Raw genomic sequence first — 27,009 nt, 5'->3', positions numbered from 1 at the left:
GATTTTTAACACCCCTTTGGCCATCTTGGATAGATCGTCCTATAAGAAGCTGAGCAAGGAAATTTTAGATTTAAACCTAACCATCCAACATTTGGATTTAGCAGACATCTACAGAACATTTCATCCCAACAAAACTGAATACACATACTTCTCATCAGCCCATGGAACATACTCCAGAATCAATCACAACTTAGGTCACAAGTCTAACCTCAGTAAATTTAAAGAAATAGAAATTATTCCTTGCATCTTCTTGGACCACCATGGAATAAAAGTTGAACTCAGTAACAACAGGAATCTGCATACTCATTCAAAAACATGGAACTTAAATAACTTTATGTTGAATGATAGCTGGGTCATAGATGAGATTAAGAAAAAAATTGCCAAATTTTTGGAATAAAATAACAATGAAGACACGAATTATCAGAACCTCTGGGATACCACAAGGGCAGTCCTAAGAGGGAAATTTATAGCACTGCAAGACTTAATCAAGAGAATGGAAAGAGAGGAAGTTAACAACTTAATGGGACATCTCAAGCAACTGGAAAAGGAAGAACATTCCAACCCCAAACCCAGTAAAAGAAAAGAAATAACCAAAATTAGAGCAGAATTAAATGAAATTGAAAACAAAAGGATTATACAACAGATCAATAAATCAAAAAGTTGATTTTTTGAAAAGGTCAACAAAATAAACATTTGGCTAACCTAACCAGGAAAAAAGAGTAAAATATCTAATTTCGTAAATCAGAAATGACAAAGACGAAATAACAACAGACTCCTCAGAAATGAAAAAAATCGTTAATGAATAATACAAGAAACTTTATTCTCAGAAATATGAAAATCTGAAGGAAATTGACCAATACTTGAAAGTACGCCACCTGCCAAGACTTAGCCAGAATCAAGTAGAAATGTTGAACAGGCCTATATCAAGTTCTGAAATAGCATCACCATACAAAATATCCCTAAAAAGAAAAGCCCAGGACCAGATGGCCTCATGTCAGAATTCTACCAAACCTTTAAAGAGGAACTAGTACCTATATTACTCAACCTTTTCCAAAATATAGAAACAGAAGGAATACTACCCAACACATTCTATGAAGCAAACATCACTTTGATCCCCAAACAGAGAGGTAGGTGTATGGAACAGAATAGAGAACCAAGAGATAAACTCAACTACTTAACATTATTTGATCTTTCACAAGCCAATTAAAAACATTCAGTGGGGAAAAAATTCCCTATTTAACAAATGGTGCTGGGTGAACTGGCTGGTGACCTGTAGAAGACTGAAACTGGACCCACACCTTTCACCATTCACTAAGATAGACCATCACTGGATTAAAGATTTAAACTTAAGACATTCAACTATAAAAATACTAGAAGAAAGTGCAGGGAAAACTCTTGAAGAAATTGGTCTGGGTGAGTATTTTATGAGGAGGACCCCCTGGGCAATTGAAGCAGCTTCAAAAATACACTACTGGGACCTGATCAAACTAAAAAACTTCTGCACAGCCAAGAACATAGTAAGTAAAGCAAGCAGATAGCCCTCAGAATGGGGGAAGATAATTTGCAGGTTATGTCTCCAACAAAGGTTTAATAACCAGAATCCACAAAGAACTGAAACATATTAGCAAGAAAAGAACAAGTGAGATATCATTATGGGATATCATAATCAGTAAGATTAGCCCATATCACAAAATCCCAAGACCAGAGATATTGGTGTGGATATAGAGAAAAGGGAACACTTCTACACTGCTGGTGGAAATGCAGAATAATACATTCCTTTTGGAAAGATGTTTGGAGAACACTTAGAGATCCAAAAATAGATCTGCCATTCAATCCTATAATTCCTCTACTAGGTATATACCCAGAAGACCAAAAATCACATTATAACAAAGATATTTGTACTAGAATGTTTGTTGCAGTCCAATTCATGGAATTGCTAAGTCATGGAGAAAGCTAAGTCATGGAAAAAGTCCAAGTACCCATCGATCCACGAATGGATTAATGAATTGTGGTCATGGAAAAAGTCCAAGTACCCATCGATCCACGAATGGATTAATGAATTGTGGTATATGTACACCATGGAATATTATGCAGCCTTAAAGAAAGATGGAGACTTTCCCTCTTTCATGTTTATATGGATGGAGCTGGAACATATTCTTCTTGGTAAAGTATCTCAAGAATGGAAGAAAATGTATCCAATGTACTCAGACCTACTATGAAACTATTTTATGGCTTTCATATGAAAGCTGCAACTCAGTTATAACCTAAGAATGTAGGTAAGGGGGAGAGGGAGGGGAGGGAGGGGGGAGGATGGACGGAGGGAGGGTGATTGGTGGGATTACACCTACAGTGCATCTTACAAGGGTACATGTGAAACTTAGTAAATGTAGAATATAAATGTCTTAACACAATAACTAAGAAAATGCCAGGAAGGCTATGTTAACCAGTGTGATGAAAACATGTCAAATGGTCTATAAAACCAGTGTATGGTGCTCCATGATCATATTAATGTACACAGCTATGATTTAATAAAAAAAAAAGAAAGAAAAGAACAAGTGATCCCATCTCAGGCTGGGCAAGGAACTTGAAGAGAAACTTCTCTGAAGAAGACAGGTGCACTGTCTACAGACATATGAAAAAATGCTCATGATTCTTAATCATCAGAGAAATACAAATCAAAACTACTTTGAGATATCATCTAACTCCAGAAAGATTAGCCCATATCACAAAATCCCAAGACCAGAGGTGTTGGCGTGGATGTGGAGAAAAGGGAACACTTCTACACTGCTGGTGGGAATGCAAATTAATACATTACTTTTGGAAAGATTTTTGGAGAACACTTAGAGATCTAATGATAGACCTGTCATTCAATCCTATAATTCCTCTACTAGGTATATGAGATCTAATGATAGACCTGTCATTCAATCCTATAATTCCTCTACTAGGTATATACCCAGAAGACTAAAAATCACATTATAACAAAGATATTTGTACCAGAATGTTTATTGCAGCTCATTTCATAATTGCTAAGTCATGGGAAAAAGCCCAAGTGCCCTTCAATCCATGAATTGATTAATTGTGGTATATGTACACCATGGAATATTATGCAGTCTTAAAGAAAGATGGAGACTTTACCTCTTTCGTATTTTACATGGATGCAGCTGGAACATATTCTTCTTAGTAAATTATCTCAAGAATGGAAGAAAATGTATCCAATGTACTCAGCCCTACTATGAAACTAATTTATGACTTTCATATGAAAGCTATAACCCAGTTATAACCTAAGAATATGGGGAAGTGGGAGAGGGAGTGGAGGAGAGGGAGGAGGATGGGTGGAGAGAGCGTTATTGGTGGGATTACACCTACGGTGTATCTTACAAGGGTACATGTGAAAGTTAGTAAATGTAGAATATAAATGTCTTACCACAATAACTAAGAAAATGCCAAGAAGGCTATGTTGACCAGTGTGATGAAAATAATGTCAAATGGTATATAAAACCAGTGTATGGTGCCCTATGATTGCATTAATGTACACAGCTATGCTTTAATAATAAATAAAAAATAAAAAATGGATATTTCTATGGATTTCATTTTTAATCAAAAACTTGTAGCACTTTTGTCATCTGAGGGTATCTTTGAACTGTTAGCATCATCCTTGACTTCTTCATCAAATCTTTTAGGTACATAGATTTTCACTCTGGAAAACATAGAAAAAAGGAGTAAGATTTTATAGTGGAGCCATTTTCTTTCTCTAGATTTCAACGATAAGACAGAATAGAGGAGGCTATGGCAACAGAGACAAGATGAAATAAACAACTGAAGAGAGAGGTAGAGAAGGTAGGAGAAAAAGGCCCTCCCTGGTCTACACTGTCATCATGCTTCAACAACTACTTTTTAACCTGCTTCCACCCTATGCTGACTCTCTGCCCTCTCCAGGCTCTTCCAGAACATTTCTGGAAAAGAATCTTCTAGGATCTTACCACCAGGCTGCCTAGAATTGCCTCTTGATAGCCTCACAGTGGCTAGACAGTGGTTTATCCTCACAGTGGCTAGACAGTGGTTTATCCAGACAAGTGTTGGGCACTCTGGTGGTTGCTGCAAACTGGGGTCATGACCCTGTCTCAGCAACCAGGCTTGTGAATGAGAGTTACTTTGACCTATGATTGTGTGGTCAGAGCCTTGCTATTCAGTTCCTCAGAAGGAAGGGAGGTACAGATGATCTAATCTTATCATACTGTGAAAGGACTGATCACCCTGAACCTTTATGCACCATTCATTCTTTCAATAAATATTTATTGAGGACCTACTATATTCCAGGCATTGTGCTAGGTGCTGCAGCACAGAGATGAACTTAATTGATATGGGTCTCTTCTCTCCACAGGGCCTAGTTGCATCTAATTTATAGAGTTTTGCAACATAATTAAACAAATATGTAAGTATAATCTGGTGTTATGAAGAAAATTAAGGGGTTCACATGACACTGTGACAGGCAGACATTATCTAGTTTGGGGAAGGGTTTTAAAGAAAGTGCTACTTGAGGTGAGATCTGAAGAAGAGGTGAAGAAGTGGCAGGACCACATTCTAAACATAGGGCACAGCAGGTGCAAAGACATGAGGCTGAAGGGAACATATTATCGCTCCTCACCTATTAATTCCACAATGTAGGACACCATTAGTCCAGGCACTGTGCTAGGTTCTGAGGTTGCCAAGGTGAATTAAGATGTAGTCCGTGTTCACCACATCAGAACCCTTTGGTATTGATGTTTTACATGACAGAGCATGCCATGCTTTGGGGGCATCCATTTACAGGCATTTCTAAGTCCTAATGAGTATCACTTTCTCTCCCTCATTAGTTCATGTTTTCTGAGGTCTCAATATTTCTCAGGCTCAAGGTTATTCAAGTTATAGGTAGTATAACTTGAGAGAGGGGATCATACATCTTTCAACAGTGTTGCAGGGTCAGGGCTCACCTTTTTTTGGTTGGTTCATTCTCTTCCCTCTCATCATTGCTGGCTTCTGAAAGAGACCAAAAACAACCTCTGAAAATGTATTTCCCATAGATATTAAAGGAAGGAAAGTTTGAAGAGGCTCCAAAGTTCTGGGACTCAGAAATTGTTGTGACCTTACATATGGAAGAGAGATTTACTTAAATGATACAATTTCAGGGGGATTGGGAAGGAGTTCCTTGAATCCAAAAAGTAAATCCTTCTTTTGCTCCCGGTGCCTTATAATGTTGAAATAGATTTTTCACTTATAGCCCTATCCTTGCTAAAATAAAATACCACTTGGAAGGGCAATACATTTAGTTTTAGCAATCATTTAGTAATTGAAAAGAGTTTCCAATCCTTCTCTGAAAGCAAAGTTTAGGAGGAGGAGGAAAAGAGATCTTGAAGATGCTGATGTCTAAATAGCCAAATGATGCTAAATAGCTAATGTTGCATGAGTGCGCCCAGGTGAGAAATCTCTAGCCTATGGGGGTTGCTACTGATAGGGACTTACTACTGATGGAACTTGGGATGTAAATTCCTATCAGTTGACTGTTGTGATGGTACTATTGTCCCACTCAGAGCTGCACAGTAGGGATTGTTAAACTAAGAGTCCATTCTTTGTGGATTTATGATTTATTCTTTACTAAATAGAGTTTTCTTAAACACTTCCTATCATTGGAGATTCTTTTATGTAAGAGTGTATTTTTGAAAATCAGCATTATAGAGATATATTTAAAATGAACATTAAAAATTGATCATTTACAGTATAATTTGGTCAGTTTAGCAAGTGTGTACAGTCATGTAACCACCATCACAATCAAAACAGAGAACATTTACATAAGCTTAAAAACTTCCCTCCTGCTCCCTTTCAGTCAAATGCCCCTACTCCTTTTCCTGGTAACTGTTGATCTGCTGAATGTCACAATAGTTTTGCTTTTTAAAAATTCCACATAAATGGGATTTATAAAATGTGTGGTGTTCTTCACCACACATTTCTTTCAGTCTTCTTTAACTTAGCATAATACATTTGTCTATTGTTTATGGAAGGAAGGCAATTCCTATAGCAATTGATCCTTTGTGGAAGGAAGTAGAAATCTATTTCTTCCATACAGTTTCAAAAGAGTTTTAATTGTTAGCAAGTCTCTTATTTCCTTTTACCTTCTCATAACTTTAATTCATTGATATCCCCTTTGGAGCCACACTGTCAATGTCATCTTTGTACCCTATTGCTTTCAGATATTTGAAGGCCATACTTGTGTCCTTCCCAGACTTTCTTTCAGGTGAAGTAGCCTCAGTTCCTTGAGCTATTTCTTATTTGACTAACCTCCCAGACACTTTATAAGTCTGGTTAGGTTTTATTTTTGTCAACGCTCCTCTTAAAAATAACAATACTTAGAGCTGAACACAGTGTTTCAGATGTTTATACACCAACACAGAATAATTAAATTATTCTTTCATATTTATAATAAAATCATCACCATATATATATTTTTTAAAGTCTTGATATAAAAATGAAAGCAGACAAGAAAAAGGCAACTTCTAGGCTTGGTTTTGATGGCAAATTTAGCATTCTGAAGGGCAAATGTGATGATATCACCAACTTTCAGTTTTTAAGCTCTATGAAGGTTTCTGTTTAAATGTTGGTTAAAAACTATTTCTGTAGTATTTGGGGAAAGACGTCAAGCCGTCACCCTATGTAGAGTGCCAGGCATCACAGCTCACAGCAACCTCCAACTCCTGGGCTCAAGTGATTCTCCTGCCTCCACCTTCCAAGTAGCTGGGACTACAGGCGCCTGCCACAATGCCCGGCTATTTTTTGGTTGCAGCCATCATTGTTGTTTGGTGGGCCCAGGCTGGATTTGAACCCACCAGCTCAGGTGTATGTGGTTGGCGCCTTAGCCATTTGAGCCACAGGTGCCAAGCTGTAATCATTTTTTTTTTTTACTAGTAGAATTATAGGTGATTTTAATTTTTGGTGTATTTGATAATTGATACCTATAGCTTGGTAAGCAGTAAAAGTTAGTATTATTTTTTTACAAGTCAATGGGGAAATTTTCATCTAGCTGATTTCAAGGAAAGCTAGAGATGAAAAAGCAAATCTTGCAGTCATCCATCAAATACCTTGCTTGTGCAGACCAGGTCCATAATCTCTAACATTCAGAAGTATTTCCACCATTTTACTTTATTGATTTGTTACAATAAACCACATGAAGTGAGGCAGGGAAAGCAAGTAACAACCATCCTTGCCTGGAAACCAGAAGTACCTTTGTAAACCTTAGGTTAGAGATGCTTCCTTTCTTTGAAGTTCCATAGAAACATTATCAGCTGCTGAGTACAGTCTTTATAGGCTCCAAAGCCTGAAGGAAAACCTTTTCCTCTAACAACCTGCCAACTTTTCACTGGTGGGCTTAGCTAAGCAGCCCTCAAAAGCAGTCAATGGGGAAGTAGCTGCAAAGTGGCATCTGCAAGAAGGACCAGCACTGACTCACCACTTTTATGGGAGACACCATGTTGATTCTTCTTCTTGCATTTCCACAGAAACAACAGCACACATAAAACGATCACTGATACAAGTGCAACTGCAATCCAGACATTGTAGTCCTGGTGAGGGGGGTCCTCAGGAACTAAAAATGACCATAAGTTTTCAATCAGGCAGGAAAGTTTATATCATCTGTTATTCTCTTATGTGCTGTCCAGTTTCTCCCCAGGCCTCTAGGGCCAGAGGAACCTGGAATCCACAATATAAAGCCACACACCAGTGTTTTTCAACTGTTTTAAATCTCATGGCCCACTTGATCCTATAGTTAAACTTCATGGCACACTTAAATCATGTTGTTAAAAAAAAGAGAAAATAAAAAAAGAATATACTTACTGTGCTTTGAACTTCTTTTGAAAATAATTTAATTGATGATCTTTAAAATTTTTTGTAGCACACCTAAAATTTTCTCATGGCACACCAGTGTGCTATGGCACATTGGTTGAGAATCACTGCCACAGAAAGTTTCAGTCTCAGGGCCTCAGCAGCTAACTAAGAAGGCCTGTGCTTCTAGCCAAATGCCTGGACTGAACTGCCTTCTCTTCCTGGATGTGGAAATGACACTGACTATGTCAGCCTGGCCCATGATTCTGGAATTGGGGTGAGCCATCTGTGCTGAGGCTCTGAGCGTGCCGACATCTACCCTGTCCTGCCCACCTGCAGTTAGTCCCCAGGTCCTGAAGCTGCCCTTGTGGTGACTCCCCTGTCCACTGCCATCTTCACTTAAGACACATGGAGAGGCTTCCTCACAGGCCCCTACCTCCAGCTTTTGTTTACTTATTTGTTTTTTTCCACTGAGGTCACCATTTTTCTTCACTGATTTGTCACAATAACCTTATGAAGTGAGGGAGATCTCCCCTACTAGAAAACTTTGGATATTTCTTCATGCCCTGAAAAAGCAGGGTCAAAAGCAGCTCCCTGGAGGCTGAGACTTAATTCTTTGAATGGCATCTCCTAAGTTTCTGGGGAGTTGAAAAAGAGACTTTATAGAGAAAGCTTAGAACTGAGTTACTAAAAAAAAAAAAAAAAAAAAATTGAACTGAGTTGCTCATTTTATAAACACTTTTGGGAACAGTTCTGGTAGTTAATCCTAAATTATAGGAAAAACGAAGCCAAGAAATCGCTTGTTAGCTTAGTTACAATTTGTGGGCATGTGCCCTGGTCCTGGGACATAAAGAAAAGGAGTTGTTGGCATGGCAGCCCATATTCAATCCCCTTTGAGTCTGTCCTAGTTTATCCCACTTGAGCCTGTTTGGCATTCCCAGTAAAGGGTGGTTATACTTGTTAATGTGGAGACTGCTACCTTTTGGCATCCAAAAAGGGTCTAACCCATCTCTGATCAAGCCATAGAATAGGAACCCAGAGAGTCAAACCCCTTTCTGAGGCAACTAGAACTGAAATGTTTCTGAAGCTGGTGGTACTGGGGAGGTTTTGGAAGTACAGAAGTTAAGCAGCAAAAAGATGAACCATGAAAAGGCTAAAGGGCTGGCAAACTCATGTTAATTTGTACACTGTGGGAGCCATAGCAGAGGGCACCAGAACAAATTATGTATGGTGATATCAGTGACTACAAGAAGGTACTAAACTTCAGTTATAGTTTGGAGAGGCTTCTATCAGGCCAAGAGAGGTTAAAATGCAGGCAACTGGGACAGTCTGGGTAGCTGCCCCATTTGCTGGACTCCCAGAGGCTGGATTGAAGTCAATTCTAGGAGAGAAGACTGGCATAGTTTTAAAGTTGGTTCATAGGGATTGACCCCTGGGGATGTCCATAACCGTATGCCCACAGGCCAAGTTATGTCTGAACACAGACAGGAGGAGATTGAGCAAGGAATTGGATGGATGTCACTAGAAGGGGCAAGCCAACCAGTCAGAGCTGGAAAGGGGACCAAGGCGAGTGGAAGGCTGATGCAGGGGGTCAAGGTCAGCTACAAGCAGTGACCGGGTGCAAAGCACCTTTATTTCAGGAGAGAATCTTCCAGTTACTGCTTCTCCCAAGAAAAGTCTCAAATATAGATACATGCCCTCTGGGGCAAAGCCAGGACTTTAAAATGTCAGGCTCCTACCAGTGGGTACTGCTTAGTTTCAACCCTTTTCTCCACTGCATTGGTCCCTGTAGCACATTGTGAACATGCCACAAGCACTTTTGCCCTGAACCTTTACTTGACACGCCTCTGCACTTATATCAGAAGCGGCTATCCACTTGACCCTGTAACCTGCTAATTACAGAGAGTGTCTCAAAATTTCTCCACTTAGAAAGTGGAAATTTAGGAACTCATCATCTAGAAGGCCCTCCCCTCTTCTCACTTATCAAGCCCAATAACTTTTTTTCTGGTATTATCAGGGTCTCTCTTCCTTGGAAACCTTCTCTGACCCTCAAATATCTTCCTGCCTCAGAATGCCCATAAACTTGGTTACATATTTCCACGGAATACAATTTATATTCCAATTCAACCTTTTTCAATCCATGTGTTCTGATTCTATAGGAAGGTCTTCAAGGGTAGAGAGGACGTTTTACACCTGTTAGTTTTCACCCTTGCAACCAATAATGTTTAGATTGGTTCTGTGCTCATAACAAGTGCTGTATGTATCTATGCATATGGTGTGTGGTATGTGTGTGTTTGTGTATATATGTGTGGGCGGGTGTTTTAAACAATGGAAGAATTCTAGCCTGGAAAAATCCTGTGCTTCCTGACCAAAACTTCAGAATACTCCATCCAAAAGGAGCCCAAATGATTGGATTAAGTGTCAGGGCTAATAACATGTTTTCTTCATGTACATTGTAAGCTCATGGCCTCCTGGGTCTTTATATCACTTAGGTGAGGAGTCCTCTAACTGGGTCCTTCCTAAGGGCATCATAAAATGGCCTGATTGGAGGTTTCCTATCAGGCAGGGACTCTGAATGATCTATGGTAAGTATTTGTGTATAATACCTGATGAAAGAAATAGTCTTGGGAAGCAGCTTTACCTATATAGAAAGGTGAGGAGAAAAGCTGCATCTTCATTGGCTCTTCAGTTTGCAGGACACAGAGGATGGTCTTATTACTTGTAGCATCAGTTAATGAAAGAGATGAGCTGATGGAAACGTTGTACAATTCTGTGACCTTATCTTGAGATTTCTGCATGACACCATCATACTCAATAGTTGAATTCTTAGTTCTAAGCCAAAAACTCATCTTATTAGGTTTTGGGTAACCTTGTACGGATGAGCAGGTCAAATTTATGTAGCAATTTTCTGTTTTATTAGAAATTGGTGTAATTTCAGGTTGACTGAAGTTAGCTGAAAGCAGAATAGAGATAAAAAAAAAATCAGTATAAGTTTAGATGTATCTAGAAGAGAACAGCAAATAACTAGGTACTTGATCTCGGGCTCATTGGGGTACATTTGGGAGCCCCAGGGTATCTAAAATGTAGGCCTCACTCCAAGGTGAGAGCCACATAATGACCTCACATTTATTTTTTGAGAATAGAGTTTTGGGTCATGCTTGCTTCCTGTTTATCTAAATCAAGGGAGTGCTCTCTGAGCAACATGAGAGATGAAACTGAGTCACCACAGATTTACAATGAAGCCACTATTCCAGGGAGTGGAGTCTTTGGAAGAAAAAGTCCAACTCTAGGGCTTAGGTTCTCATGGGGTACAATCCAATTCACCAGGCTAAGAAAGCAGAAGGGGATTGAGTCTCACTAGGAACTAACAGAGTTCATGATACTGGCCCACTCTGGGTCATATCTTTCAAGAACCCACCCTGGAAGGTGGTAAGTAAGTGGGTGGGGATTTTAAATTCAGACTAATGGATTTTGGCATGAATGTCAAGATGGCTTCCTGACATACTGTAAGATGAAGGCCAAATCTAGTCATTTTAGGGAAAAATACATGATCTTGATAAAGACACAGCTTCTCTTGCCCTTGTTTGCCATTTGTATTTTCAAGGATAGCTGTTGAGGATAAGTGGTACCTTGTCCCTAGACCAGGCTAGTATACCTGCTGCTAACTATATCTCTTTCTTTTCTATAGTTACTAGGTTACTAAGTAGTTTTCAGGTACTACATACTCATTTTATAATTTACTATGTTGTTTCTAAAACATTAGTCATTTGCATGTCATCCTTACAAGGTTTGCTATAGCAATATACTATTTGAGTATCCTTATACTTGTTGTGGTCTGTAGAAAATGGATTGTCAGATCTTATTTAGCCTTATTAGCAATATCTGTGAAATCACAGCTTGGCTAAGTTAGTTATAGTTTTTATAATATACATTAAAACAAACACAAAACTGTTAAAAAAATGTTTGTGTCCCACCTAAAACATACCATGTTCCTCCTTTGGTACATGGACAGATTGAAAACATTGATTTAGCACTTGGCTAAATGTTCCCAAAGCCCTGCAGCCTTGTTTGAATCACAGGGGTTCAAAGAGAGCAGCTCTCCCTTCCATTTCTATTTTTGCCTGTGTTCTACACTGTGGTTTCTGAGTAGGTGTTGATCTTCCTTTTCCACTTTCATCAAAAATTAACCTGGATCTAGTAAAACTAGGCGCTGGTGTCTTCCCTACAGAAATAAGAGCTTGAATCTACACAAAAGTTATACATGAACATTTACAGCAGCTCTGTTCATAATGGCTCTAAATTGGACATAACCCAATGTTTTTCATTGAGTTGAATGGATAAACAATGAAATGCTACTTAGTAACAAAAACCTCCCAAACTTTTGATACATGTAACAACTTGGATGAATCTCAAAGGCATGAGGAATAAAAGAAGCCAGTCTTAAAAGGTTATATACCACATGGCTCCAAATGACGTTCTCAAAAAGACAAAACCATAGGACACAAAACAAGGGTTATGGGTGCAAAGTATGAAGGAATAGCATGAGGGAAGTGTGTAGGATGACTGGAATATTCTATATCCTGTTAATAGTGGTGACTACATAAAATCATATATAAGCTATAAAACTGATAGAATTGTACACCAAAAGAAAAAATTTAGTTTTACTGTTTAAAAAAATCTATAGTGAAATTTAGACCTTTCAAACTGGTGAAGTGGAGGAGCTGACAGCAGTTTGTGGGTTATGTTTGTTGGGTTATTTCCCTTCTGTCTGCCAGGCTATGGTTGCGGCAAAAAACTCATAAGCAATCTATAGATGGTTGAAGGGAAAACCCAAATCAGTCAGAGGTCACCCTTGCTATTAATGCCAGGCAAAGATTTAGTAGGTGAAAAATATTGCACCAGAAGAGAAAATGATTGTAAAAGATTTGAGGTTTATATGGTTATATAAACATAGCAAAGGCCAAATTACCCACAGTTTTCCCTTAGCCATACTACCTTTATTCAATTGGTTCTATTTTGTCCCCAGAGAAGATTCTTACTGATCCTTCAAAAGTAGACTATAAAAGCACAAAGGACTTTCAGTTCTCTACTCCCAGACTCTGAACTCCCTTCAGATAGACTTCCCAGAAATGGCTGTTCTTTGTTTCTCTCTACAGACCCCCCTTCTCCTCTGGTCCCCTCTATGTTCTCTCCCCACCCCACTCTAATGTTTCCCTATTCATTTGCAATCTCATCTGAGAAGGCCAAGAATCAGAATACATCACTGAACACATACCAAGCACTGACAATTCAGAACTCATCTGGTAGATGAGAACCAGTCCTGTAGGCCGTTTGTGCTGGATGAAGCATTGATATGAGCCCTTGTCTTTGATCTGAACGTTGTGGAGTCGCAGGATCCAATTGTCCCAGTCAAAACTTGTGCGGCCCATATACTTGGGATTAACATTGTCAGGTTTCTCTTTGCCTAAGTATTCCTCATGCACAACCAGCTTTTCGTGGTTCTGCCAAAACAGTACTAGCTCACTCCGGCTTAAGTTTTGAGAGTTTGTAAATGGGCATGGTAGGTCTGCAGTCTCATTGAAATAAGCCCGGATATTCAGGGAACCAGCGTCTAAAAAAGAAAAATTAGGGATTAGGGAAGGAGAAACAAAAGGGAAGGAAAAAAAAAATCACTCCATTTCTCTTTATGATACCCAGATGCTATCTAATCAGTAATGATACTGAAGAACTAGATATTAAGCATATATGCTAGGTCTCTGGAGATCAGGACCTTTGTCTTTGCTTCACTGCTAACTAAATATATGACCTTGTGCAAAGTGGAATGTTTATGAGCTTCAATTTCCCATCTGTTAAATGAAGGGGTTGATTAAAAGTTCTAATGCTCTTTTGAGTACTAGGGTTTATAAATTTAAATCAGGCTGGGCACGGTGGCTTACGTGTGTAATGATAGCACTCTGGAAAGCTAAAGCAGATGGATCACTTGAGCTCAGGAGTTCAAGACCAGCCTGAGAAAGAGTGAGACCTTGTCTCTAAAAATATTTAAAAAATAAAAATTAAATAAAAATTAAAATCCCAGAACAGGGAAAACCAGAAGAGACAACTCATTTACGCACCAGTTATTTTCCTGTATCCTGAATACTGATTCCCCATCGCTGTAGCTGTTATAGGCTCCATAAGTTCCACAGTATCACCAAAACTCTCCCCTTCCCTCCCTATTCCCTCATTCCTCACTCTGCTATGGTGAAAAAATGGCTGATCTAGTTGATCACCTCTCTAAATCGATCACCTGCTTAAGTTGACCTAATTTTCATTGACCAGACATGAACCAGACATATGTATCAGTATAGTAGGCCTAGTTCCTTACGTTGACCATCTCCATATGTTAACCAGTTTGTTACAGTCCCTTGGATGGTCAACTTACAGAGGTTCTACTGTATATTTGATAGCTCCCCTTTATTATGCCTCATTAATTAGGGATCACATTGAGTACAATATTTGAAATTCAAGTAGTTCTCTTTATAGAACGTCTCCCTATGCCTGCTGCTTCCATGGCCAGCACCCACAAGAGTGTCAACTGGTTTGGAAATGATGCAAATAGAGTGAACTAAGGCCTTTATTCTCAGTGCTCTCTCTAAGCTCTTTCAGGGATCAGAAAGAGAACTGGGCAAATCTGATTATTCTGTTGGGATTGTGGTAGTCAAGAGATATTTAAGGCACATGAATAAAATGTTGGGAGTGAATAATAGGTGGGAAGGTGAAGATGTGCTCTGGGAGCACCACAGGCTTGTTGGTCCCAGTATAACCTGCCCCCTGGATATTTTCACAGCTCACAAGGAACTTACTAGACGAGTTCAGAGAAAGACTTTTGTTACGAAGAGCATATTGAAGTTTATGAGAGGGATTTGGGCCACCCAACTCAGAATGTGGGTGAACTCAGAAAAGGTCTACAGGGTTACTTGAGACTTGGCAAGAAAGTAAGTCAAGGTGGGTAAGATGTTCAGGGTGGGGGAGAGTATAAGAAGTTATAATTGGTTCTAAATAAAGTTTTATCATTCAGGGATGTTAACATGAAGGGAGGAATGGGTTGGTGAGAGAGATGAGAGGAGTATCATCAAAGGGCTTTTGAGGGGGAAAAGCTAAATTGATCCAATTAGTGTGTTTCTTTTCAAAGAGGGAATAGAAAGACAACAGGGCATGCATTTGGCAAAACCAAACTGAGTGCAGAATAGTCCAGAGAGAAAACACAATCAAGGGGTTGGTGGTGGTCTTGAACTCTAAGGAAAGCAGACTCCGGGTATCTGTGAGAATTGCCAGAAATTTAAATCACTGTATATTGCATTATACTCACTAGAACTCTATGAAGCACTTGAAGTATAAAATGCACCATCTGTATAGGATGCATCCTATGTTGGAGTGAGGAGGGAAAATCTATGTGGGTAGGCAGAGAAAGGGAAACATAAGGAAGATTTACTGTATTCTATAAATTACCTTACACGGCAATCCTGAGGCTTCTGCCTTGCCTTTGCTAAACTCTTAATGCAAGAGTGCCACCTACTGTAAAAGTTTCTAGCGCCGTCTCCGGGAAAAATACATTCCAACGGTTCTAATTTGGTTCAAATATGCCTTATGATATATGGCAGATGACTTAATAGAGAAACCAAAAACATAGCTGAAAATTCTGCCAATAAACGGCTGATGTTATGTTATTACTCAGCTGTCAGTGGTGCCTTCTGGATCTAGAAATGACTTCACTCTTTGCCTTTGGTGTTCTTGATTTACATTTTTTTTTTTTCCTCTGCAGAGCCTCATTAGTATCATCTCTTCTTCCCACCCACTTTCTATACTCAAAGACCAACTTCTCTGACTCAGGCTCCTTCTCCCAAAGATGACACCTCACAATTGCAACTGTGATCTGTGCATCTATAGCACTGGCATCCCCTGTGAACTGATCTGAAATACAGAATCTCTGGCCCCATCCAAGACATACTGAGTCAGAGTCTGTATTTCAGCAAGAGCTCTAGCATGAGCAGCTGCTGTAGAGAATATCTGCTTCTGGATGACAGATGACAAGACAAATTTGTTTCCATCTGTCCCTCCCAACACTCCTTCTCCTCCCCGTGGGGTGGAAATCACTCTAAGTGGAACTGAAAATATTTCACAATTTACCCTCTGTCGCTGCTCACCAGCCATGGGCTTCCATGACCTCACTCAGAGCCAGGCGTGGGGGAATCCTGCTAGTCTCTGATCTGACTACATGGGGAAGATTTTGCTCAAGGTCTGTTTTCCCCGAGTACCTTCAGGCCTCTGCTATTATGACCAGACCTCAGGCCACCTAGCAACTGGACTTGCTGGGACTGCAGGGGTAGGTGAGCATTGAGAATTTCTCCTTTCCCTAGCACTGGGCTAAGAGGATGGTCAAGGTCTAGTTACAACCAATCATTATGTTGATGCCAGGAATGAGCATTCATGAATCCAGACACCTCCCTAATCAGCTGAAAGAGTTAGTCTCAAAGAATACTTAAGGAATTCCTCAGAAATATACTGTACTGTTGAATGCCACAGAAAACTTTAGTCTTCTACACTTATGAGGTCTCTGACCCCACGCAACTTCAGTCTTCCTTGACCACTACCCCAAATGCATGTCATAACATATTCAAGAATCATCTCTTCCTCATGTTACTTAACTATTTTCACAAGTTGTACTTCTTTTACTAAACTGCTTTCAAAGCTTTACTAGGCCCTCTAAAAGCCTTGTTCTATTGTTTACTACAAATAAACTCTTCTACATCCTCAACTTCTCCACCAAGGTTCCCACAAGGTTGCTCCTTCACAGAAATCTGCCCTACTAAGCAACACCCTCCCCTTTTGGGGTATCTGCCTGTCTCATTGCTACTAATCATTGGTCATTACCCTCTTGCTCATGGAGGATTTTGGAGTTAGATGCAAGGTCTTACTTTCTAACCAATTCTTGCCATCAATTTGGGTGACTTCTTCATGGATGAGTATACCAACGACCATACCTCAAAATTCTTTGATCTTGACAACCCCAAAGGTCTTCATCCACAGATTATTTCAGCAGCTTCCTCCCCATGACATAACCCTGAACTTTATCACCTGGAAAAGCACAACCCCCAGAATCTTAATCTCAATATACTCATCTCTGTCCACCACTTCATTCCTCTAGCTTTTGCTCTTACTTACGAACATTACATCCGCCCAGCTTCATCAAGGCCTCAGCTTTATCTAGGTTAGTCCCTACAGTGCAGTGTTTCCCAAAAGAACTCTTTGTGATGATGGAAATGTTCTATCACTGTGCTGAACAATATGGTAGCCACCAGCCACCATGGCTAAGAGCACCCAATAGGTAGCTAGCATGACTGAAAAACTGAACTTTAAATGTTATTTTATTTTAATTAATTGAAATTTAACTGTCATATACAGCTAATGGCTATTATATTGGACAAAGCAGCAGTAGAATGTCTTGTTAATTATTCCTTGCCACAACTTCAATAAGCATTTTTTCAATATGCCTGGGTCAGGTTTGAACCCGCTACCTTCTGTGTATGTGGCTGGTGCCATAACCACTTGCTACAGGTGCCAAGCCAGGACACTCTACTTTCAATTGACATATCTGTCATTACAACCGAGTGGCTGAACATTCCAGAGGAAATTGTCCAATTGTACAGACTGGTGACTTTACAAATCTGTAGTCCAGTAACCTTTAGGTTGACCTCTGTACTGCTCACCAGGCTGTCTGCCCTGGCCCTCACTCACAGGACTTACTTCACATATCCCCTCTGCTACTGCTTTTAGTTTCTCTTTCCCAAGGAGTCAAACTTCCAGAAAGAGTAAGCAGCAATTGCCCTTTCACTCCCAGCCTCCCACCCCGCCTCTGCACTGACAAAGGTCCTCATAACTCCCCACGGTCAAGCTTTGGCTCTTTTCAGCCCTCATTTGACCACTCTGGGGAATGTAACACTGTTGGCCTCTCTCCTTTTAAAATGCTCTGTTCTTCCCCACTGTCTGCCCTCCTGGTTAATTTTCTCTGGTCATTCCTTAAGTGCTGATGATCTTGGGTGTATGTTCTTCATCTTCTTATTCTCCATGCTGTCCTCTAAAGGGTAGTAGGTTTTTCTCCTCCAAATCTATGGATTCAATGGGCAGGTATAAGCTAAACAAGTCACAGATACTTATTGCCAGCCTGTAACTTTTATGGAATTCCAGATAAATGCCTCCATCCAGATAGCAACAGATACTCTCTTCCTCTCCTTCTGCCCTCCTCTCCTCTGCCTCAATAAACAATTCCCTCACCTGCTGCTGTCTATGATCATCTGAATCATATGTAGAAAATGCCCAAGAGAGGTTCTGCATGAGTGCATCTGAGTTCTAGAACTACTATAGCCAGAGCTGAACTTTAATATGTTAAGGAAAGGGTGGGGTCAGAGGCAGTTATGGGGCAAAGAGGAAGGGTGATCAGAGAAAAAGAATTTTGTATTTATCCAGAGACCTTCAGGACATTGATTATCTTTTGGGTTACCAGAAAGAGATTTTCTGTTGTAGGGCAGGATGGCTTTCTAGGAATTTTCATGGCCTGGATCATATTTCTGTTAACATTATCTTTGCTTGGCTCAGCACCTGTAGCTCAGGCGGCTAGGGCATCAGCCACATACACGGGAGCTGGAGGGTTCAAATCCAGCCCGGGCCTGCCAAACAACAATGACAACTACGACCAAAAAATAGCCGGGCCTTGTGGTGGACACCTGGAGTCCTAGCTACTTGGGAGGCTGAGGCAAGAGAATCATTTAAGCCCAAGAGTTGGAAGTTGTTGTGAGTTGTGACGCCACAGCATTCTACCCAGGGTGACAGCTTGAGACTCTGTCTCAAAAATGATGATTTCATGCTCATCATTCATCCTATTATATAGATAATATGTATTTGTATAATGATGTACATTTTATACAGATACCAATCTGTATGTATTTCACAAAATATATAACATATGCCATGTTATATGAAATACGATTTACTGAAATATATCAAGTATCATATAATGTGTAGAATATGATTATAAAACCCAGCTCCTTTGAAGTACAAGACATTGGACGATAGCACCCAGTTTCCTTCGTAGCTGGCGTTACCCATCTTCCTCCCAGACGCCCCTTGATTCACTGGAGGTCTGGGCACCTGGCTGCTTCTGTCATCCTGTCCACCACGGCTGTCATTACCCAACCTCATGCGCATAGTACCCTGGCCTCCCACTTTCTCACCCTCCTTCTCCCAGTGTCTGGTCATCTATTTTACCCCAGCCATCTCCTCTCTGAATCAGACCCAAGGCCCTATTTTTATCACTGTAGCCTCTCAAAAATGTCAGTTTCCTGCATCTCACCTGCCATTTCATTTCCTTCCTTCTAGTACCACTCCTCCATCGGTTGCCCCATCTCTCCTGATTGATCATGAATGAGAACACCTCTCACTGTATCTGCAGAGCTTACCTTAAGCCAAGCCCCTAGTACCTCTCCATTGGATAATTGTAATTGCCTCCTAACTGATATGCCTGCTTCCATCCTTGCCCCCAAATCTAGTTTCTCAAGCCAAAATGATCCCATAAACACATAATTCAAAAGCCACTGATGACTTCCCACCACACTGAAAATTATATCCAAATCCCTTTCCCTCACCCTGAAAACTATATCCAAAATCCTTCCTATGGTCTGCAAGGCCTCATATAATCTGGTCCTTGGTACCTGTCAACGTCAACCTGTCCCTCACTGGCTCTGCCCCAGCCACACTGGCTCCTTTCTATTCTTCCAGGAGGCCAGAGACACTCTCTCAAGTTCTCTTATCATTCCCTCTGTCTGGAATTTTCTTCCTTTAGTCTTACGGTTACTCCCTTACTTCATGTAGGTCGCTCATCAAATGCGACCTCCCAGGGAGATTTCTCTGACTGTTCTATTGAAGATAACATCCATGTCACTCTCTATCTCTTAAGCTGACTAATTTTTTATAGTGGTACTTATCATGACATGACATGATGTGGTATGTCTGGTTATTACCTGCCTCTCCTGAGGAGTCTGGCTCCTAGTTAAACACCTATGTGTAATTTTTCAGGCCTGAAACATAGCCTCTGACAGGTAATTTCAGAGGCTTGACCTGAGAACTCTCAGTAGGGAAGCTGCCTTCCCAGCACCAGGCGTGGTGTACAGCTGTGGGTAGAAGTCTCTGAAGGGGGTTGCAGTTAAGGTCTTAGCCCTCCTGGCCAGTCATGCTCTTTGACATACTGAATTTGCAATCCTAGCCCAGGTACCTTATTCCTAAGTCTCTTATCTGAGGCCTCCGGGCACCTCTGCTAAAGCCTCTTTATCCGGAGGAGGAGGGGAAACCCTGAAGACACTTTCCCCACTATGAATCAATACCTAGTACTTTTCCAGTCCTCGCCCTCCCAAGGTTCTCCCTACCTTCCTCCCAAGGTTCTCCCTACCCTGGGATTGCTCTGCATCCATAAAACTGCCAGAGCCTTTTGTTTGGAACTCCCCCGTGTTTGCTCTGATCCATCCCACTGGTGTACCATGCCATGGGGGGAAGGAGAACAGAGGGAGTCCACCCTGCCTCCTATCGTAGGCTGTTGGTTAGACATCATAGTAACAGATTAAAAGCTGAACTCTTTCATTTTTGTTTTGCTATTGCAATCAACTCCTCTGACACCTGATAGCTCAGAGCTCTCTTCTTCAAGCTCAGTCTGAGCACCTGACATCTCCCATTAGAATAAGCTCCATGACAGCCAGGGCTGAGTCACTTTTCCTCACTGAAATTTCTAGTACCTACAACTGTCCCTTGCAAATATTAAGCAATCAGTAAATACTTACTACACAAATGAATGAAATAATCATCTTAATAAAAATTAGGGAAATGGCTCAGTGCCCGTAGCACAATGGTTACAGCACTTGCCACCTGCACCGAGGCTGGCGTGTTTGAACCCAGCCGGGGTCTGCTAAACAACAATGACAACTACAACAAAAAAATAGCTGGTGGTGTGGGAGGTGCCTGTAGTCCCAGCTACTTGGGAGGCTAAGGCAAGAGAATCACTTAAGCCCAAGAGTTTGAGGTTGCTGTGAGAAAAAAAAAGCCAAAACCAGAGAAATGCAATTTAAACTTCTATGAGATACCATTCTGTTTGCTTGATTGGAAGATATTAAAAAATACCATAAATACCCTGTGTCTGTAAGAATATGTTTGGCTCGGCACCTGTGGCTCAAGTGCTTAAGGTGCCAGCCACATACACCTGAGCTGGTGGGTTTGAATCCAGCCCAGGCCCTCCAAACAACAATGACGGCTGCAACCAAAAAATAGCCTGGCGTTGTGGCAGGCGCCTGTAAGTCCCAGGTACTTGGGAGGCAGAAACAGGAGAATAGCTTGAGCCCAGGAGTTGGAGGTTGCTGTGAGCTGTGATGCCACAGCACTCTACCCAGGGCAACAGATTGAGGCTCTGTCTCAAAAAAAAAAAAAAAAGAATGGGGAAATGGGTCCTCTTATGTACTGTTGGCAAAATTCTAAATTGGTATAACCTTTTTGGAGGACAATTGGTAATATGTAAGAAAATTAATTGTGGGCTTAATCTTTGACTTAGCAATTCAATTCCTAGGAATTCATTCTACAAAAAGATACATGTGCACAAAATTGGATGTATACAGATATTCATAGTTTGTAAGAACAATACACTAGAAAAAAGTTAAATGGTTTAATGAATAATGATACCTCAACACAAAGGCATGTCTATGACTGTGAAGTAGAATGCGATCTGGTAGTATACTATTGTATACTGGACAGGGCAGGCTTAATCTCAGCTCAACTACTAACTACCTATGTTACTGTGGGCAAATTACTTAACTTCCCCATGTCTCAGTTTTCTTTTGTGAAAAACAGGAATGATAATAATAATTATTATTATATTTAGTATCCTCAAAAAGATATTTGAAGGAGTAACATTAAAAAGTACAAAAAATCATAAAATAAAAATAGGGACAATGCAACAATATGAATTATGAATGTGTTAATTTTGGAAACTAACAACGAAGATACAGATAAAAACTAAATAGGTAGAATAAAATCTCGATTAAACACAGTAAAGAGAGAGCTATGAATTGGAAGATACTACTGACAAGCCCACCCAGGGGATAGCATGAAGAGAAAGAGATAAAAGTAGAAGAACAGATTAAAAGTCATAAAAATGTAGTCTGAAAAGCTATAGTAGTTTTTAGAAGAAGAGAATGGAGGGAATGATAGATAAACAATATCTGAAGAGATAGATGTTGTGAATCTCCGAAACTGAAGGAAGACATGAGTCCTCATGTCTTGGCATTCAGTACTAAGCAAGATAACTTGAAATAAATCTACACCTAGAAATATGGTGGTGAAGTGACTAAATATACAGTATACATTTTTTCAAAACTATAAAGAAGAATCAAATAGTTTCTCTTTATTCTTTAAATAATGAAGAAATAATTATAAAACAATGACAATTAGATCGAAAGCTCCTTAGCAATTATACACCAAAGAAGACAATGGGGCAATAATGTCCAGATGAAAAAACACAAAATAGAAAAATAAAGTAAATTATAATATTTTGACTCAAAGACTGTTACACTTTCAAAATTTATAAAAATGGAATGCATTTAGAAACTCAAGAAAGTACGTATGAAACAATGTTGAATAAAACATATTCAGAGACCTGCAAATATATTGTGATCACAATTATATGTGACTTTTTTTACTTTCTTACCTTTTTCTTTGAAAAAGAAATAGTTGAGGCTAGTTCAATATTTTTATTTTATTTTATTTTATTTCATTTTATGACAGAGCCTCAAGCTGTTGCCCTGCATAGAGTGCTGTAGCATCATAGCTCACAGCAACTTCCAACTCCTGGGCTCAAGCGATTCTCTTGCCTCAGCCTCCCAAGTAGCTGAGATTACAGGTGCCCACCACAATGCCCGGCTATTTTTTGGTTGTAGTTGTCATTGTTGTTTGGCGGGCCCGGGCTGGATTCGAATCTTCCAGCTCTGGTGTATGTGACTAGAGCCCTTGCCTCTTGAGCTACAGGGGCCGAGCCAGTTCAATATTTTTAAATAGAGACATTTAAGAATCTAAGGAGAAAGAATGAAAAAAAGAGTGAAAATGAAACTAAGAAAGGGTAAGTATTCTCCAGGATGTTAAAATGGAACACATTATTCTTAGTAAAGCATCACAAGAATGGAGAAGCATGAATCCTATGTACTCAATTTTGATATGAGGACAATTAATGACAATTAAGGACACTGTGGGGGTGGGGAAAGGGGAAAGCAGAGAGAGAAAGAAGGAGGGAGGGGTGGGGAAAGGAAGAGCAGAGAGAGGGAAGGAGGGAGGTGGGTGTAGGCCTTGGTGTGTGCCACACCTTTTGGGGGCAAGACAGAATTGTAAGAGAACTTTACCTAACAAATGCAATCAGTGTAACCTGGTTTCTTGTACCCTCAATGAATCCCCAACAATAAAAAAAAGAAAAGAAAAACAAGTATTTCCTTAATTTTTGACGTCTTAGAATTTGGCCTATGGCTTGGTATTATAAAAGAGTTAGTTAACATGTTGAATAGCTTGGCTGCAGCTTAAATCTCGTCTATGAAAGAAAAGCTACAAGTGTTTTTGCTTCCATACATCTCAAGAGTACTGAGGGGGCCAAAATCCCAGGTTATACTGGGATAGTATGGTATCAAGTCTTGATACTTGAAATAGTATCAAGACTCCCACTGTCATCAAAGAAAAATAAGCCACTGTTTTTCAAACTCCTGTTCCTGCCAGAAGGAGTCTTCTTGCCATTGAAGCCTCTCTCTTCCCTACCAATTTCACTCTTGCTCCCTAACAATCCTATCAGCACCCTGTTCAGTGATAGTCTGTCACTAAATTAATTTGCATGATTGCCTATTTTCTCTGGAGCCTACTAAAAACATTATTAAAATAATCAACTAATTTGGGGGTTACTTTGTAATACCCATGTGTTTCAAAAGACCCTGCAACAATCAATACCTTAACACAAAGGAATAACTCCAGTGGAACTATTAGGTTCCATGATAATTCTTTCAGAATGATAGGTCTGAACTGCCTATTAACCTACAGGTGGTAGTTTCAGTGAGCTCTCAATAACAGCAAGAAATGAGAATCAAAAGTAACTATATAAAGATTATCCTCATGCAACCATCCAGCTAGGAACCTGTAAAAATCTAGGGAAAAACAGTGGACCTTGCCACAGGATGTGGAATGAGGGTTTGAGCCAATTTTATATAAATCTTAAAGTGAAGAAAGATTCCAACTACCACTCCACATACGTTGATTGAATCAGAGATGTTCAAGTGAAATGAGAAGCCTCACCCTGAAAACCCTCAGACAAAAAAGAGAGCAACACCAAAAGCCAAATTGGAAAGATACTTCCTTCAGCCTCTACTACTTATTTTTCAGAAAACCACTCTGACTCCAGCCTAAAAATGCTATGGCGCACTCAGGATAGCAGCAAACAGAACCTGACACTTAGAGGTGCTTCTGCAAGTGGCCATTTCAGTCTTAAACTCTCAACCAATTTTAGCCTCAAGAGCAGGGTTAGCAACTACTACCCTGTTTCCCCAAAAATAAGACAGTGTCTTATTTTAAGGTGTGCTCCCAAAGATGCACTAGGTCTTATTTTCAGGAGACGTCTTATCTTTCCTGTAAGTAGGTCTTATTTTTGGAGGATGTCTTATTTTCGGGGAAACAGGGTATTATGTTAAATTTCCAAGACAGAGGGCGTACACAAAAGATATGAGAGGAAAATTAGAAATAGAATTGTTTCACTGGACTTTGTGTCTACACCATCAAATGAATTATTCAGCCTCACATTTTTGCTATGGGTCAATTGCATCTCCTTTCTCCTGTTGGGTGCCTGCCCTATGGCTAGGTCACTGTTGCCCAGCCCAGTAAGCAGAGGTGCCTCTAAGAAGAAAGACATAAGATGCAAATATATTCTTTTATAAAGAATGGCATCTGTTTTGCTGTTGTTTTTAATAGTGTATGAAGGATTGGTGTTATTTTCTAATCGGCTGTCACATGTTTTCCATCGCACTTTAAATTCGTTCTGTTAAAAATACAGTCACTTCTTTTCTCAGCACCATAAAACTTAAACAGTTACCAATTGGGGGAGTTATTTTTAAGCTTTAGTTTCTAAGCAATTTCAAAGGCAAGCCAAGGGCAAAAGTGACACCTGAACTCAGTTTTGATGGGATTTCTAGCCTTTACTATCTCCCTTTCAGTGGACAGAGTTAGAAAGTTTGGGGAAATGGTGTTCCAGTTTAGTATTTTCTGAAAAGTTGTTTCCAGGGCATTTTTCTTTCCTCTTTCCCAGGTCATAAGAACTGGGCTTGTTTTGATGAAAAGGGCTGGGGACCAAGTTTTAGGGTCAGCTGAGGTGTCAGCTGCAGGCAAGGTGGAAGACATGCTGGTGAGGAGCTTGTGAAGAGGGATGGAGCTGAGGCCACATTACCCACCAAAGCTGTTCAGGGCCCCAAGGAACAATGCTCACTAGCAAGGGTTAGAAGCAGCATAAGGTCATGGTTAAATGAACAGATGCTAATCTACACCACTGGGACCAAGCTGTGCCATTTAGCAGCTATGTTGAGCTTAGGTAAATTACTTAACCTCTCTGGGCTTTAGTGCCCACACTTAAAATGCAGAATAATAACAAGACCTAAAAAGCAGAAAGATGATGCTTACGTGAGACCATATTTATTAAATGTTTAGAACACCTGGCCCAACAGAATTATCATACAGTCATGCACTGTATAATAACATTTTAGTCAGTGACATTCCACATATACCATGGTAGTCCCTTAAGATTATAATATTGTGCCGGGCGTGGTGGGGCTCACACCTATAATCCCAGAACTGCGAGAGGCTGAGAAGGGAGAATTGTTTGAGCTCAGGAGTTCGAGACTTGCCTGAGCGAGAGTGAGACCCCGATTCCTAAAAAAATGGAAAAACCCAGCCGGGCATCCTGGTGAGCACCTGTAATCCTAGCGGCTTCCAGAGGCTGAGGCAGCAGGATGCCCACAGCCCGAGTCTGAGGTTGCAGTGAGCTATGATGCCATTGCACTGTGCTCAGGGCATAGGGTGGGATTCTGTCTCAACAACAACAATAACAAAAAAAGCAAAGACATAAAAATAAAAAATAAACAAGGAAATTAAAAAAAAGATTATAACATTGTATTTCTACTGTACCTTTTCTATGTTTAGACATGTTTAGATATACAAATATTTAACATTGAGTTACAATTGCCTATAGTATTGAGGACAGTAACATATCACACAGGTTTGTAGCCCAGGGGCAATAGGCCAGACCATGTAGCCTGGCTCTGCTGTCTAGGGACGTGTAAGTACACTCTATGGTGTTGGCTCAATGATGAAGTTGTCTAACAACACATTTCTCTGCATGTATCCCTATCACTAAATGACTCATGACTGTTGATATATATTCAGACAGTGCAAAAAAATGTACACACATTTAAGAGGGACTTTACCTAAAAAACACAATAACTGGTTCTTTGTACCTTCAATAAGTCCCCAACAATAAAAAAAAGTACACACATTTTAAGAAATGAAAAATTGTAATGTTTAATATATATGAATAACAAAAATTGATACAAGTCATGTTGAGCACCTCTTAAAATTATGGAAGTCAAACGTGACTTGAGTGTTACAAATGTAATACAGTGTTTTCCTTTCTTAAGATGTGTATGCATTTTTTTGGCAAATAAATAAGACATGGGATAAGAAGAGAGTCAAACTAGATAATGTTCTCCAGGGTCTTTTCTTCTCCCCCTTCTTTCTCTCTCTTGCACTCTCACTTTGTTCACACACACATACACAGACACACCTTCCATCCCCCCAAGAGCTGAGGTGGCAGGTCATGGGCCCTGGGAGGTGGAAGCTGCTGGAAGCTAAGTCAGTGAAGTGATCAGTTGCCCCATCTACAGACCTCATGTTCAAGGGCTAATTAAGATTTGACCAGCAAGCTCAAGGTACTAGGCAGAAGCAGAAATCACAAAAGGCTTGTCCAACCCAGCCAGCACTGATCTGAAGGAGCACCTCTCCCTTGTACCCTGACTCCTCGTC

At 40.1% G+C, this 27,009-nt stretch overlaps 1 protein-coding gene across 3 annotated transcripts in view; it reads right to left on the bottom strand.

Annotated features, from left to right (window-relative positions):
* Window positions 1-3,006: 3,006 nt before the first annotated feature.
* The window catches only part of CD86 (CD86 molecule), a 61,066-nt gene continuing 37,063 nt past the window's right edge, over window positions 3,007-27,009 (bottom strand). For 2 of the 3 annotated variants that reach the window (XM_053565174.1, XM_053565176.1), the window contains exons 3-7: window positions 13,124-13,459; window positions 10,490-10,801; window positions 7,478-7,612; window positions 4,971-5,016; window positions 3,007-3,697 (exon numbers count right to left, since the gene is read on the bottom strand). In XM_053565174.1, the coding sequence (XP_053421149.1) occupies window positions 3,598-3,697; window positions 4,971-5,016; window positions 7,478-7,612; window positions 10,490-10,801; window positions 13,124-13,459 (929 nt within the window). In that variant the 3' untranslated portion in view covers window positions 3,007-3,597. Of the gene's footprint in view, window positions 3,698-4,970; window positions 5,017-7,477; window positions 7,613-10,489; window positions 10,802-13,123; window positions 13,460-16,868; window positions 16,963-27,009 lie in introns of all 3 variants that reach the window. The other variant, XM_053565177.1, reaches the window with a different exon arrangement.

Source organism: Nycticebus coucang, chromosome 16 (genome assembly GCF_027406575.1).
Source record: "Nycticebus coucang isolate mNycCou1 chromosome 16, mNycCou1.pri, whole genome shotgun sequence".
In the NCBI taxonomy this organism is placed as follows: Eukaryota; Metazoa; Chordata; class Mammalia; order Primates; family Lorisidae; genus Nycticebus; species Nycticebus coucang.
The sequence above is the reverse complement of the archived record's forward strand: the minus strand, read 5'-3'. Positions and strand labels throughout refer to the sequence as shown.